The sequence below is a fragment of the Anticarsia gemmatalis genome, chromosome 4, assembly GCF_050436995.1.
Source record: "Anticarsia gemmatalis isolate Benzon Research Colony breed Stoneville strain chromosome 4, ilAntGemm2 primary, whole genome shotgun sequence".
Lineage (NCBI taxonomy): Eukaryota > Metazoa > Arthropoda > Insecta > Lepidoptera > Erebidae > Anticarsia > Anticarsia gemmatalis.
In genome coordinates this window covers 508,101-524,810 of record NC_134748.1, presented here as the reverse complement: position 1 = coordinate 524,810, position 16,710 = coordinate 508,101, and the positions used below count along the sequence as shown (strand labels likewise).

The following is a 16,710-nucleotide window of genomic DNA, read 5'->3' as shown; positions in this document are numbered from 1 at the left end:
ATAAATCAACTGTTTCTTAATAATATTGGTATAACATATTACTTATTCGTAGTAATCTGACACCTTATTTTAAACTTAATGAAGCCAAGAAACTGACTCCTATTACGATTTTAATGAAGATAGCAGAGCTAGCGATTATTTCAATAAACTGCTATCCTAATCATGTTAGATAACAAGTTCTGCTATCACTGTAATCTCATGACTAATGTACGAAATGATATGTAAATAATATTACTTGTTTTTACCGGCATTTCAAGATTACGAATTATTATGCATTTTGATATAAAATATACGTAATCTTACGCATTAATCTTGTTACTAAAGAAACTACTCGCACTTATGATGCCTAAGTTCCATGTTTCAACCCATTCCCCGAGCAGGATTTTAAACGAAATAATTCTTTAAATGTCCTTTCTGAAGAATCCAATTATAGTTACGAAAAGTTGTGGAATTTCGTGACCAAAAATAGCTAAGATGAGTGAACGACGGCATTTAGAATGGGGTGTTCCTTTTACTGTATGAGTGGGTGTTTGAAATTTGAAGTTTGCCTCCAAATAATATACTCGTAGTTTGAGATGACTGTTACATTTTTAGAGTCTTATAAAGTAACACGTCTCAATAGCTATTTAGCTTTCGAATGAAATACTTAAGTCTCAGTAAAGACATTTTAAAGATTAAACTGGGCGACCTAGTTTCTGTTAGGGATGTTGGATGTGAGTGGGCGAGCACGCCAGCTGGAATACAATATTAACGTTTCGTAGAAGGCAATAATAGGACAAGTATTGATCGTAGTACTGAACTACAGAGAATGCAGGTGGGCGTCGCCCCTCATCCCACAGCCGGCGCAGTTGCACCACCGCCCAGGCGAGCGTCAGGAAGGGCGGGCCGTGGGCGTCGGTTGCGTCAATGCTCTACCAATGTTACGTAGAACTAGATTTATTTAAAGCTCTAGACTCTCTGGTAGGATGAAATTGAAATGGAAGCGATCGATTCGACGTTACAGCATTCTCTCTGAAACTGCGCTTACATGGACATGCTAGTATTAATTATTTCGGTAGAAGAGACGTTTGTAATTTTATTTATAAACTCTGATACAGTTGATATTTTGAATCGAATGACATAGATGGATGACAACATCAGTAGTATAATCTTAGCGTCTTTCAAGGACATACAAAAGTAAACAAAGATGTCATCTAAATGTAGTGATGACTTTACAAGCAATAGTGACGTCATAAAATATACGATTCTTTATAAACAAAACATACAACAAACAATATTAGGGTTTATTTCTAGAAGGTGTTCCATCATAATCATCTTGTGTCACTTGAGATTACGACACGTAACTTATCGTCACAGATTTGAAGCTGAACTCTGAGTGATAACAATGTTTGGATACTGATAAGAGTAGTGTGGTAATGAATAGTAATTGATATGAGATAACTAATGTTAGTAGGCCATGAATGAGAGATTATTGATTTTAATTTCTAGCGACTTTTGCACTTAGTATTATAATGCAACGGGTCTTAAACGTGATTGAAAAATTGAAGGCTATGCACATATACCTTATTTGTGACTATGGTCGATGCAATTCGATAGAAACTATGGGATTTTTTCAAACCCGTTACTTTATAATATTACACGAATAAGAGATAGTAAGTAAATGCCTGCTGTGATTATATTATTACGAAAATTCTTCATTGGTCTTGAAGCAACCACTGATAGCAATCAGTATGCATGACAAGTACATGTGATTTACTTTATTAAGTGTCGTATGAGGACTTTGGACTGTTTAACAGACTATACTCACACACTTTCTTCCGACATTACTGCGGTATTAGCTTCCCCGTTAGCTTTTATGGTGCATAAAACAAGATGCATTCTAATTACAAATATTCTTTTTCTTGATCTAAATCAGGGGTTCCCAACCTTTTCTTAGTCTGGGACCACTTTTATATCATTCTTGTCAGCAGGGACCACTATGTAAGTAGGTATATTAAAAATAAAGTGTAATAAAAATCCTGAAAATTTTAAATTTTCGAATCATTCGCGGACCACTTTTCGACTTCCACGGACAACCAGTGGTCCGCGGAACACTGGTTGGGACCCACTGATCTAAATACATATTTTTCTTATTACACATGTATAAGAGTCTGGTATTGCTATCAACAGAGTCGTTGCGTCATACTGATACTTACATTTATTTTGACGCGACGGCTCAGCTAATAACGAGCCGAATTCAGATTATACTTGAACACTATTATGATAATGATATCAGGGTTAAAGGAAACTTGTAATTTAGGAAGCATAACAGAAGTCTTTTTTTATTATAAATTAGCATGGAAGTTCCAGACAATCAAATAAATGAGTTTTAGACGACTCTTGCCCTTGTATAAGCAGCAGTGAAACCCTCTAGCTCGCATATTTCCTGGTTGAGGGAAACTTGTAGATTAAGAATTCCTTGAAAGTATATCCGTCGGTACATTTTTCTGTAATAAATAATGAAAATTTCACCTATAGCCATTGGATCGTTGTTGACTTACATTATTGAGGATTTTTCCGTATTTTTTTGTAGTTTAAGGACATTAAACCGAATGTTCCGTGTTTATTGGTTTACCCTTATGAATAATATACAAAAATTCTGTGCATGGCAACCGAAAGAATCCAATTTATGATCAAAATGAACAAAAACATGAAGGTATGTCGCGTTTTAAATGGTAATGGTCTAATACAGGTATCGGCATAATAATGCAAGTGTATATTCTGGAATTAGGTACTGTGTTAGTTAGTCAGTTACATTTAAAACAATATCAAATTATTTCATTTTCAAAACAATTTACGATAATAATATACTAACTTAAATACAGGCATATATGTAGGTTTCCAAATGTTACTCGTGACTGCACACGTGCGATTGCTATAATAAAGATTGTTTTATAGTTTTTTGTTGAGTATTCCTTATCGAGGCCGTTGACAATGAAATAGTAGGTAAGTGCCGTATTATATGGACAGGTACAATGTCGGTATTAAGTGAAAGTTTATGATCGATTGCTTCCTTGATAGCCGTCATTCGAATAATACGAATGTATTTATGGAAGGAAACTCATTGTGCGTATGCAAAAACTTTATAAGAGATTGGTGACCTAGGATAGGGTTACTTTTCGAAATAATACTTTCGTACTTGTTGAAATAATTTAGATAAGATTGATAAAGTACAGATGATTGGTATGCAAAACAGAGAGGATCTAATTCTAAAATATCGTGATGGCACCGATTAATAAGAAACTTACTAGTACTGTCCCTGGCTGTAATGGTTGGCCCATAAATGGCTGGTTGCAATTACCTTTAGTAAGAGATCACTGGAGATTATAGTTGTACGTATATTACATGTTTGTTTGTTTGTAGTGGGACAGTACCGCAGAAGCCTGTATCGCGCACGAGCGCAAGATGGCGCTTCTGGACGCCCTCGAGGCACAGTGGAGGACCGAGTACGAGTCCGCCGACACAGGAAGCTACTACGCCACGTCGTACTCCTCGTGGCTCAGCTATGGTACTGGACTGCTGGCCAACATTGTGGAGAATTTGCAGGTAACAACACACCCACGTCTACAGTTACTGTTATTGATTTGATTTACTGATCATATTAAATTGGGTGTTTCGAGCATATTGCGCCGGGACTTTCGATCCCTGCCTGCTACCCTTAACTAAGAAGGATCTTTTTAGGCTGTAAAATTTCCTCAATTCTCTGGTCTTGCTGTATTGGTATTATTTGGTATTTGTTCCTGGAGCTGTCTATTAGGTTCTACAGCCGCTAAAATATTATGTTGTATTCATGTAAAGTGTTACTGATTTTAGTTGAAGTTGAACGACGTGCACATCAGATACGAGGACTCGATGACGTGTTCTTCACCCTTTGCCTGTGGCCTGACCGCCGAGTCGTTGTGCGCCGAGTCGTGCGACTCCGAGTGGCGTCGCGGCTTCACACTCTTGACGGACCCCGAAGGGTGTTCCTTCAAGCTGCTGGAACTGCAGCGCCTCGCCGTGTACTGGGACTCGATGCCCGTGCCCGCCGGCATGCTCGCCAACAGCTCGATAACGGAGCTGACGGTAAACAACTTTGTTATTTTTTAGCATGTTAGAGTATTTTTGCAGTCAGTAAATCATGTATACGATCTTACAGCTACGTACACGCTCGTATACGTGGCGAACGTGCACCTTTGTATCGTATTATATGATATTAATATCGGTAATACACTTACTCTCCAAGGAATACGAGTCTTGTAAACACTTTCAAGCAACTGTTACCATCGAATTATTAAATACCATTTGATTTTATAATCCTAAAATGTGTGTGATATTGCAGGAGAGGATGTCAGAAACGTGGCGCGGATCCCACGAATACCTGGTCCGCCCCGCGTCCGCGTGGGCTCGCGTCAGACGGGAGCGCACCGAGCAACCGCTCCGGTCGCGCGCCCGCCCCCGCCTCGCCTGTCACCTTACGCTCGACGTAGTTACGCTCAACCTCACCAACGTTAGTCATATTTAAAATTGTTTATCTAAGAAGCATCCTACTTGCTTTAAGCTTCATATTTTCCTCTCAATAGCCGCGTCCGCGAGGCTGCTCGCTTAGTCTGAACGTGGTTATTGAAATACTGATGGTTCATAATTTAAACTTTAATGATTGTTAAAGTCACTGCTACTACCAGTTTAAAAGGCATAGCCAATGGTTAAGCTAGCATGAAACTCGGCCGCTCCTTTTTATTCCCAAAAAGTGTCTCATTGTTTGTCGTAGGTTTTACTAATCACTGATGATGACTAAATGACTAGTATTGGGTAACCTATATAATAATTTTAGTGCAAGCATTTAATGAATATGTTGTATAATGTGTATGTTTGTATGTGTGTCGCAGCGCCAGTACAACGAAGCAGTGATGTGCGTGGCTGGTCTCGAGCGTCTGGCGCGCGTCCGGGAGTTCCGCGCGCGCCGCCCCGCCGCGCCCGTCAAGCACTGTCCGCGTGACTGGTGGCTGTACGCGCTCTCCTGTCACATACCTGTACATACTTGTACGTATACTATTTTAAAAGACAATTAATATTTTGTTGGCAGTAATTAAATTTCAGAATTACAGCAGCAGCAACAATGGACTCAAGGCCTAACCCCTCCCTCATTACGGGAGGAGACCCTTGCCCAGCAGTGGGACAGTAATGGGTTAAATTTATTTATTTATTAATTACAGCAGCGATAAATATTATAACTACACGTTTTTCATTATGACTTTCCTATTAATCAAGTTTCACGTTACCATAAAAAAATTAGACTTGAGTTAGTCAAAGAAAGAACTAAATAATCAGACGACTTTTTTTTATCAAAGTTTTTTTTATAGCATTTCGTCATTAAAACTATGTGTTGTGTGCAGGGACGGAGCCTCGTCCGACGTGGGAGTCATGCCTGGAGCGGTCCCGCGCGGCGCGCGCCTACGTGGCGGCGTGCCTGGTCACGCTCAGCAACCCGGCCGCCACGCTGCCCGCCGACCAGAAGGCCGCCAAGGACGAGTACGAGTGGCGCACGCCCGCACATCTGCTCAAAGCACTCAGAGAGGTACGAATTTTGATACTTTATAATGTAATAAAGTTTTATAAATATCTAAATAGTGTTGTTTTGGTCGATTAAATACCACTGCGTGTAGTTGTCATGTGTTTTGTAATATCCTCTTTTGGAGAAATGCTTTTTTCAGTAAGGATACCTTGCCAAAAGACCGATTCTCAACTATATTCTTTGGTGAAATACATAAGGAATTGTTTGGTTATTAGACAGCATCTTTTAATTGACAAAATGTGTTGCTTAATCAATCATTATCTTCATTAGGTGGCGATGCGTAAAGTACCGAAATCAACGCCAGTATCGACACCAGATAAACCAGCATCCTCAGGTCGGAGTATGTTGGTGCACTGGTTCCCGCAGTGGTGGGGCTGGTACGGCGCGCCGTCGCAGGACTCGCCCATCACCCCGCCTACCCCCACCCCTACCCCGACCCCCATGCACACGGCCACCTCGACCCCCGCCGACCTCGAGGAAGAGATCCTGGACGTGATAGCAGACTCACTAGATAATAATACTATGTTGAAACGAGACACTGTGTTCGGCAAGTTCGAGTTCATACTGAATAAAGGATCGCTGAATCTGTGTATGGAGAGTGAAGATGATAATAAGTGAGTTTTTGTTTTTGGACTATCAATCTTAACAGTCCAGTAGTGTGATTTCCAAGATATTAACAGTTAGCGAGCTTTTAGTGTTAAAATGACTTAAAAAATAAAAAAATGCTATTTTTTCTACTATAAAAATTGGGAATTAATAACTTTAAGTTGCTAAAAAAGCGGCAAGCACACTGGCAACAAAAAAGTCTGCCGCCCTCAGCGTGTTTGCAATTATTTTTTTTAAGTTACTTCTGACAATACTGTAGTACAAAATATTGTAGTTCCTTTCTTTTAGAAGTTGTATAAGGGTAACTAGCAGTGGCGAAGGGTCAATATTTATATAAGGCAAGCCGGAGCTATAAGTCATTGTCTAGGTATAGTACCTACATATGGACATCGTAAGAATGCCGACGTAAAAATGGCGTATTACTGCATAATAACAATAAGAGAGTATTATCTACATTCAACTACAGTATCTAATTTCTCTCTCTACGGTCTAATAATACATAGGTACTTACCATGCTACCTAATCATGCTTGTTTTGTATTTAGGTAGTTACTCTGACTTCAGTAGTAACACGTAGGTAACACAACAGCACATATTTTGATAACGTATTTCAAATGATTGATGATTGTTTCGAACTGGTTGTTTAATAACATATTATACTAGAATTCAATTTAGAATTCAATTTAGAATTAATTTATCAACAATAATATACCAAAAACATTACTGAAAACGCAGAACACTTTTATAGAAAGTTTAACCTAAAAATCTGACAAAATGAATATGTATTCCAATGGATACATACAAAACAATTACTGTCTAATACACTGATACATTTACAAACACATTTACTAAGGAATAATGTTGTAATAAACACAAATATTCTAATTTGTTAAAGAGCGCGCGAAAAGCGTAAACTGTAAACAAACATAACCTAATGTCAAACTGGTGAAGAATAAGAATGTTCGACTCATACTTATGCAGGATGCTTAGCTTATATTTCGCCATCTCGCTCTTGCACGCGGCTCGCGCCGCGACAGAAACATGCGTAAGATCATGTGTCTGTCGCGGCGCGAGCGCTGTAGCGCGAGGCAACCCGCTCTTCCTCCGGCTTGCTCGCCACTATGCAGCGCGGTGCGAAGCGCGATCCAAAAGGTCGTAAGCGACATCGCCGCCATAGTTTTTATTGTACGCGATTCCCGATCAACGCCTCCGGCTTATTTCATTATTATTACTTCACGTTGCGTTTTTAGCGGAGCGTAATTTTTAAAGGGTAGGTGTTTTCGTACTATTTCGATTAGATTAATGATTCTAGTTAAAGATTACGTTTTAAATATTGGTGATTATTTATTAATTGTGTATTATTTGGCAATAGTAAACTATTAATTTAACACTAATATTAAGTCTGTCCAGAAAGGGAAGCCGGTAGGAATCGAGTTATATGGAGCCTTCGCCACTGGTAACTAGAACTTGTTTGTACCCAGGAGCAGCCAGGCGGCGGGCGGGCCGGACGGCGGGTCGTCGGAGGGCGGGGTGGGCGGTACGGGCGTGGAGCTGCAGTTCTCGCACGTGCGCGTGGGCGTGGAGTCGCGGCCGCGCGCCGCGTCGCTGGCGCTGCACGTGTCGCTGGGCGCCGTGTGCTTGCGCGAGCGGATCACGCCCAACACGCTCTTCCCCATACTCATCGCGCCGCAGGTACACAACCACTTCCACGACTAAAACAAATTCAGACAATAATATTATCTGCCTTGTCTCTTGACTCTATCAGAATTGTTTAGCCCCCTTATACTAACCGAAATGCAACCGCTATCAAATGCCATGGGTTGGATACTAAACCGTAAGACCGTGCGGCTACGCGCTTCCGAAGTTAAGTAAAGTAAGTTAAGTTCCGCTAGGGCTAAAGAGAGTTTATTTTCAGTTTTCCCTTGGTACTACTTAGGCCTTACTCCTTTTTTATTAAGTGAGAAAGCCTGTGTTTCGCAGAGGGGCAAATATAAATTTAATATTACTTAAATTTTATATATTAAATATATGTACATCTGTAGGGTGTGATACGCGAAGGTCTGAGCGCACTAAGTGCGTCAGGTGCAGCGATGTCATGGTGTCGTGCACATGCGCAAGGCAGCGCGCCGCCACACTCGCAACAAGAACCACTGTTTCAACTTACGTACGAAAAGAAACCGTTTGGACTCAACTGTGATTACAAGTTAGTATTTCATATACTTTTATTTATTGATTGATTTTTTGTGTGAATTTTTTTATGCGATTTGAAATTGTTACGTTAAAAAACCGACTCCAGATGGAACAGGCCACTCCATGTTCGAGCGTTACAATAAACATATTGTCGCGCGTCCCAAACTGGTATCCATTTCGCGCGGCTGGAACGCGGTATGTCCGTCTTCTTGGAGCGCGAAGTGAATACGCGGCTTTACATTGTTGTGTCTCGTCAGGCTGTGGGTGAAGTCGGCGTCGCTGGAGGTGGTGTACAGCGCGGCGGCGGTGGCGTGGGCGCAGGCGTGGCTGAGCGCGCCGTGGGCGCAGGCCTACGCGCACGTGCGCGACTCCACGCGCGCGCGCCTGCGCACGCACCTCGAGCACATCATGAGCACGCACGCGCAGCCCGTACGTATCACTTGTCTCATAATACTCTTGAAACTATTAACACATCTTAATGAAGCTTACGAAGACAGGTGGAAAGAAAACTTTACAATATAAACACATTGAGAAGATCGCTGTTCTAAAAATAAACTAACTAAGGTTTCGTTTCGTTGGAAAACAGGCAAAAGCTGCAGCTTCTTAAAATTTTCTACTAAAAATGTTAAACAAAAAAAACTATACCACAATATAAAACGTATTTTTCAGGGTGAAAGACGAACTTGGCAAGTGGAGCTGGACATCTCCGCGCCACAGATCTTGTGTGTGGAACAACTGTGGTCTCGTGACTCCGCCGTGCTGGTGGTGGACTTCGGTCGACTGCGGCTCGCTAACGCTAATCTACCTGATGCTGCGCCACACACACCGCCTGATGATGACGGTAATAGATCTTTGAAAATCACATTTTTTCGAACACATCCGACGTATACGTTCGTATACGAGACGTTAAGAATCGATCAAGAATTAGACTGAATATAATTATAAACCATAGATATTTGCAAGTCTATGAAACAATGTTCAAATTGACACTATTAAAATTGCAATCTGAAGGCAAGACTCTTGTATCAGCATAATTTTATTGCCAAACACGTGATATTTAATTCAACACTATAATACTTAAATTCAGATACGTTTTACTTACCTCCATCACTATTGAAAGTATTAAAACAAATCAAGCATACTGAGTATTATTAATTACTAGCTGACCCGCGCAACTTCGCTTGCGTCACATAAGATAGAATGGTTCAAAATTTTCCCCGTTTTTGTAACATTTTTTATCGCTACTCTGCTCCTATTGGTCGTAGCGTGATGATATATAGCCTATAGCCTTCCTCGATAAATGGACTTTCTAACACTGAAAGAATTTTTCAAATCGGACCAGTAGTTCCTGAGATTAGCGCATTCAAACAAACAAACAAACAAACAAACAAACTCTTCAGCTTTATAATATTAGTATAGATCTATGCTTAATACAAAATTGTTGTATTGTATGTGTGTCAGAGATGTTCATGACGCCGTGCTCGACGCCGCCGGGCAGCCTGCTGTCGCCGGGCTCGCCGCCCGAGCCGCCGCCGCCGCCGCACCAGGCGCAGCCCGCGCTCGACCCCGCCAACCTGCACAACAGACTATACGACAGGTAAACTTATCTAAATTAAAGGGGCTAGAAAAAGTCATGTCTGTTTTGATTTTTTGATACCGTATTGGTACTAGGAATCTGATTTATTCTGCAAAGCAGGTCATTTTTGTTCACAAATTTAAGGTAATTGTGGCTTACAAACGTACACGTGCCGCGTATACGGTAAAGTTATACGCCACTTTCTGTCTATTTTTTAATCAACTTCATCGAATCTTGTTTATATTTCTTGTTATCTGGACAGAAAATACTTTTGAGCCTTAGATTATAGTCTCATGGCTCGATGGAATAATCGTTTTTTTTATTTTCAGATATAAGATAGAACTAAGCGACCTACAGATCCTAGTGGGTCGAGCACGTGACAACTGGAAATACGCTCACACCAAGAGCACATCTTCACTACATCTGCTCGACAGATTCAGTATATTACTGCAGGTAAGAGGCATTAAAATTTTACTAACATGTATACACTGACTGTCTTGAAATCAAATTTTGTTCAAAATATTAAGTACATTTTTATACATACTAACTTTTGCCCGCGACTTTGTCCGCGTAGTTGATGCCAACGTCATTATATCAACCTGCATGCCAAAGGAGATCGGCAGATTTCGTACAGCTTAAAGTTTGTGTTGTTTCGTAACAGAATTTGTACCACTTATTAAGGGGACTAAGTCACTTATTTTTATTTGGGAGTATTATTTTTAGAAGTCCGGATTAATTAGAAAGTATTTGTTTATTTAAATAATAATTTTTGGTCCATGGCTTATATTTGTTGACAACTAAAGAAAAAGAAAATCTCATGAGACGTCACTTTTCGTCTGACGTCTACGCATCCGCCAATTTGCTGTTGTTTTGAATTGTGGATTTGACAGCATCTGAGCAATATAGCGAACTATCGGGGCGTCTAAAAATGGACATAACTTTTACCTCCCAACTTTTAAAAATATAAGAATTTTAAAATAAGCTTGTCTATCACATTAGCTACCAATTAAAACAAAAAGTAAACGTAAACATGACATTTTATAAGCTGTACGAATTCTTCATATAAACCTGCCGTTCGCCTTTCAGTTCGATCCGTCCAGTGGTTTGGGTTGTGCTTTGATAGATCACTGTCAGTCAGTCACCTTTGAGTTATGTATATTTATATTTAGAAGGAGGATCGTGTACTGAATGCTTTCTATCAATAAGTTCCTTGTGTAGATATATTTATTTATTTATTTATTATTTACATGATATGTGTGTGTGTGTGTGTGCAGGCGGAGCGGCGCGTGGTGCAGACGCTGGACCCGCAGTACCCGGCGGCCACGCTGTGCGGCTCGCTGCCGGCGCTGGTGGTGCACCTCAGCGAGCACAAGCTGTTCGCCGTGCGCGCCGTGCTCGCCAACATCGCCACGCCCACCCGGGACAAACACGAGTAAGAACACACTACATTCATAACATTTTACCTACATTTCAGTTGAACAGTTGAAACTTACTGTAAAGAAGTATAAGATTACTAATTAGGTTGGACGCAAAACCGCTACCACTTCGTGTAAATGTCGTGGATTCGCTTTCCACACGTGAAAAATATTTTTTTTTATAAATCACTTGTAATAATATCTGGTTTTATATACTTTATGTCTATGGCTTGTTTGCTTGCAAAATGTCATGCCTGTGTGTTTTAAGGATAAAAATACGACAAACGTAAAGCTTACATGATTTTTTTGAATCAACAGTAGTCCAGAGTCCCAGTTCGAGGAGCAAGAGGCAGCGGAAGACGAGGAGGAGAGCAGCACGAGTCCCGACGTCAGCTCTGTGGGGAACGTGCAGCTTAACTCCACGCTCTTTATGATGCAGTTCGCTATCGAACAGATGTCGCTAGAGGTACACACTTCATTATCACTACATAGTATAAAACAAAGTCGCCCATTTTGTCTGTAGTCCCTTCGTATGCATAAAACTTTAAAACTACGCAACGGATTTTGATGCGGTTTTCACTAATAGAAAGAGTATTTTCTCCGACAGGTTTTTATATATAATTGAAATACATTGAAACTATATTAGCTGAGTTATAGCGATTTATGTCCAAGAAGTCAGAAAAAAAATCTAATTGAAGATTGCATTTGTGCGTGCGCCGCTTATACCGTTGGATACAAGTAAGAACAATGTATAGCAAAAACATTGGTCTTTATTAGTTCTACAAAAAAGTCCGCGATGACATATATCCAGCTTTTTTATTTAAGTCACAAAAACTACTTTTCTGTATTAAAAAAACATTTAATTCGTTGGGTGATGTTTAACTGGTGATATAACCAATAATACATATATCCTTATCAAAATAAGTAAGTTCATCATCACGAGCATTTAATTTAGATTATTTTTGCAGTTTACAGTGTGTTATTTAGACATATAGTTTAGGAGATATCACGATATTAGTATTGCGGCACGGTACTTATAAATTATTAACTTTCAGGGCATGATCGTGTTTTTCTACTTAAATTCTATGTTATTATTATTTAATATATTTTATATCTATACTAATACTAATATACTAATATACTAATAATATTATAAAGCTGGAGAGTTTGTTTGTTTGTTTGTTTGTTTGAACGCGCTAATCTCAGGAACTACTGGTTCGATTTAAAAAAATCTTTCAGTGTTAGATAGCCCATTTATCGAGGAAGGCTATAGGATATATATCATCACGCTCCGTCCAAAAGGAGCAGAGTACCAAGAAGAAATGTGTGACCCATTCTATCTTATGTGACGCAAGCGAAGTTGCGCGGGTCAGCTAGTTACACTATATTTAAAATCTTGAAAGGCGTGAAGACTGTCTTTACCTCTTTCAACATAATCCAGTAGTGCCACCAGTTCCACTGCTACAAACCAGTAATATGTATCCCACAGGTGTTATACACGAATTCAGAAAGCCATACATAGAGGTTTAATAAAAATTTATCTATAGCTCTGCGCGTATAGCTACGTACACGTGCGTACATACGACAAAAATTATGTACGTTGCGTAAAGCATTACATTCAAGCAGTAAAAAAAAACATTTTGGTTAGATAAACATACAGTATGAAATCACTAACTTTGTTTTTTATCTATCCAGGTGCAGTCTATGGGTCGTTCAATAGCAGAAGTGCAGGTGTGCGGTGTAAAGGCCGCACTGACAGTACGACCGCGTGACGTGTCTGTGTCGTTGTCCGTACACTCTCTGCTACTGGTAGACGCACTGCAGACTTATGGACCTGACTTTGAGCTGCTTGTCGCTAGTCATAAGCATGTTGGGTATGTATTCATATCAGTTTTGTTTCTTTGAAAAACTCATTTTATCGAGACTAGTTGAATCGCTTTGGTGTAAATTACCAAACAAGCATTTTTACAGTTAATTCAGTATTAGATGTATCACAAGGATTGACTGACTATGCAATTTGATTTGTCGGTAACTAATACTGTGCACGTGACATTTTTCAAATATACCGATCCGAATGACGGCTAGGCTCGTCTCGACTTGATTCTTACCGTTCTCTCTCTTACCGTTTTGTAAAGCTTTAATTAAGTACAATTTATGACTGTGGCACAAATCATAAAAGTGCATTTAATTTAAACTTTTTTATGATAAACTAAACATAAAGCATTAAATTTTTAACTCTATCCTTCAGTATGGACACAATGTCGGGTAGTATCCGCGGCTCGGAGCCGACATCTCCGACGTCTCCCACGTCGCCCACGTCTCCGCTGTGTCCGTCGTCGCCGGACGCCCGTTCGGCGCCGTCGCTCGCACACCCACATGCGTTACATCAGGCACTCAACTCATTACATCTTGGAACTAAAAGTAAGTACTTCTGCTATTTAAATATGATGTTGATTGAAAATGGTTTCTTATTCGGCTTTGACATTAATAAACAGTGATTTCGCTACATAGTTAAAGTACGAATAAATGTTATTGACTTATATTTATATTAAAACAAATGATATAAGTGTTGTTCCTTTAAAGCTAGAGCTGCCTCCAATCACATAGTTTATCTTAGTATAATAATCACTGTAAAATATACTACTGATCTTATCACGCTATTAAAAATCACGTTTTTTCCAGACCCATCTGAAGCAGACCGTACAAGTCCAGCTCCTAGCTGGGTATCAGGCACGGGGTACAACTGGAACGGCAGCTCGATGTTCGGGCCCGGCTGGGGCTCCAGCTGGGCCGCGGGCTGGGGCGCCGCCTCCTGGGGCCCTCCCTCCACAGGGTGGGGCGCAGCCGGACTGGTGGACTCGGAGGCACTGATCGCTGTAGAACTGTGCATAGTTAAGGGCACTAACTCGACCGAAGATCTCAGGATTGCTAATATACTGTTTAATAATCTCGATATTATTGGTGAGAAGTTTTTCAATACCCTGTTCTAAATTATTATGCTATTGAAATGAAAGTAGTTTTTTTCACTTACTTTACTCGCATGCGTAACATACGAGTCATTGACAACCTTGCGGAAACAGCTTGTGGTTGAGCATCGTTTTACGAAGACTTTCCTCAATTAATTTGCTGTTGTTTTGTTGTACAGCCAACCAAGAGACAATAGTAGAATTAATCGGATTCATTCATCGCGTGTTGGGTCCTAAAGCAAGCGCTAAGAAACCGCCCAGTGACGTGGGACCTGAAGAACCTATCACTACTAGCATATATTCACACACGACTGTTGAAGAGGAACCGAAGGTTTGTACAATTGTTTTGTCATATTATGGTGTATTATATGTACGTAGGCGCAAGCCTATACGTGCGTATGTGTGATAGTAAAGAGCGCGTATTTGATTAAATATAAATTTAAACAATAGGGTAGTTGCCTACCAGTCACATCAGCTACTCTTTATAAAATGTCAAAAACACATTTTTGTATAAAAATACAACGAAGTGACGTCTCTTTGTGTATTTTCGTTGATATCAAATGTGTGTCTAATAAAATGTTTCAGTTTGTAATAATTATAATTTCTAAATTATTTACGAAAAAAAAAAATACATAGCGTGAGCATTTTAGATGAATCTTTTACTTACGGGTACAAGTTTAATAATTTTTTGTTAACCTAGTCAAGTACGTATACATGTATAAGTGTATTTAAATTAGTTTTGTGCTTCACAAGTGGCTATAGTAAGGTTTAATATTTTACAGTTATCATAAGCATTGATGTAATTAATTGTGTGTGCACAGAGAGAGGTCCGCACAGAGATAACGTTCGACTTCCACCGGCTGGGCGTGTTGCTGCTGCGCGCCGCGGTGCACGAGGGGAACGTGGTCGCCCGCAAGATCGCCACCGCCACCATCAGCGAGGCCAAGATACAAGCCACTGTCGGTAAGAAGACAGCCTATTGTTATGTACATGTGAAATAACGTATGATTGTGAAGTATTTTCAGGCGATGTTTTATGTGAGCGGCTTAAGCACCAATAATATAAAAAAGTAAGTTCCTTATGGAATAAAACGTTTTACGAACCACCTAGTGGTCGGTCCGAGAATGAAATATAAGGTCAATGGAATCTTTGGTTCGTGTTCACAAAAATCTATGTAAAATAATTGTTGTTAAATAGGTACTTCATAACCGCGACTGACCGCTTTTAATAAGACGACTTGTCGGCTAAAAAGTTAATAATTTGTTACCGTTATGAATGTTCCATGACGCGTTTTGTTGTGTCGCAGACGGCAGCCGCGTGGAGGTGGGCGGGTCGCTGGGCGGCGTGCAGGTGGTGTCGCTGTGCGAGGGCGGCGGGCTGCACACGCGCGTGCTGGCGGCCGGCCTCAGGCCCGCGCCGCACCCCGCCCCGGACCAGGATGATGAGAAGGCGCTGCTCTTTACCATCCATCGGACTGTGGCGCCGCACCACGATCAGGATGCGCCGGGTATGTGTGAGCTAATATCTTGAAAACAATAGGATTGACCCAACTAGAAAATGCTGAAGATTTCGTATTATTTAATGCAGGTTAAGCTTAAACCAACTGTGTAAGCTTAATGAGGCAAAAATAGATATTTGTAAAGATAGCAACAAATAAAAAAAATAGTGTCGTTGATATAAAGCTTGCATAGACTTGTTGAACATGCTATCTATACAGACTAGAATTTGTATGAATTTACTTTTCATACAAGAGCCACGAATTCATAGTTTAAGTTCATCTTCTAATCTCCTTGTACAGTGGTGACAGCGCGCGTATCCTTGCACGTAGCTAGCGTGTGGTACACGCACTCGGGCCCACTGCTGCGAGAACTGCGCTCCTGCCTTACTGAGTTCAAGCAATACCTCGCTAACCTGGCGCGGTCTATCAGAGCCGCCGCTGCTGACATGGCCATCGGACTTGTACATCCTAGGTAATTTATTTAGACTTACTAAAAATTATATTTACCTATCTGTGTTTGTCAAAAATAAATGCTTTGATGGTAGGGGAAGGGATGGGAAGGGAGATGGTAGACGCTGGGGGAAGCTCGCTGGAGCTCCCAAAGCTGTTGTTTTGGATTGTAACGTGAATTATGTTTGTTAGTCATAATAATATATATATTTATTTTGGTAGGGGTGAAACATTGTACGCGAATCCAAAATTGTCTCAATCTACGGAGGGAGTATCGCCGCGACGTCGCACCGTCAGTATGGGTGCTTCACTCGACGAGCCCGCTGATCTCAAGTCTGATAACATCGTGCTCAGGTATACACCAAAGGATTGCTTATACGTATTCTTATAATACACTACCTACAACATTTTCTTTAA

The 16,710-nt window shown here is 40.4% G+C and overlaps 1 protein-coding gene across 1 annotated transcript in view; it reads left to right on the top strand.

The window, feature by feature from the left end:
- Positions 1 to 16,710, top strand: part of Vps13D (vacuolar protein sorting 13D) — a 62,960-nt gene that overhangs the window by 8,895 nt on the left and 37,355 nt on the right. Inside the window, exons 3-24 of the mRNA XM_076136825.1 lie at positions 3,403 to 3,585; positions 3,853 to 4,104; positions 4,361 to 4,528; positions 4,908 to 5,061; positions 5,415 to 5,596; positions 5,864 to 6,207; positions 7,680 to 7,890; positions 8,241 to 8,401; positions 8,646 to 8,817; positions 9,058 to 9,229; positions 9,850 to 9,985; positions 10,294 to 10,417; positions 11,239 to 11,396; positions 11,698 to 11,845; positions 13,075 to 13,253; positions 13,628 to 13,800; positions 14,062 to 14,340; positions 14,525 to 14,676; positions 15,167 to 15,308; positions 15,652 to 15,852; positions 16,144 to 16,315; positions 16,516 to 16,647. Of these exons, the coding sequence (XP_075992940.1) occupies positions 3,403 to 3,585; positions 3,853 to 4,104; positions 4,361 to 4,528; positions 4,908 to 5,061; positions 5,415 to 5,596; positions 5,864 to 6,207; positions 7,680 to 7,890; positions 8,241 to 8,401; positions 8,646 to 8,817; positions 9,058 to 9,229; positions 9,850 to 9,985; positions 10,294 to 10,417; positions 11,239 to 11,396; positions 11,698 to 11,845; positions 13,075 to 13,253; positions 13,628 to 13,800; positions 14,062 to 14,340; positions 14,525 to 14,676; positions 15,167 to 15,308; positions 15,652 to 15,852; positions 16,144 to 16,315; positions 16,516 to 16,647 (3,995 nt within the window). The remainder of the gene's footprint in view (positions 1 to 3,402; positions 3,586 to 3,852; positions 4,105 to 4,360; positions 4,529 to 4,907; positions 5,062 to 5,414; positions 5,597 to 5,863; positions 6,208 to 7,679; positions 7,891 to 8,240; positions 8,402 to 8,645; positions 8,818 to 9,057; positions 9,230 to 9,849; positions 9,986 to 10,293; positions 10,418 to 11,238; positions 11,397 to 11,697; positions 11,846 to 13,074; positions 13,254 to 13,627; positions 13,801 to 14,061; positions 14,341 to 14,524; positions 14,677 to 15,166; positions 15,309 to 15,651; positions 15,853 to 16,143; positions 16,316 to 16,515; positions 16,648 to 16,710) is intronic.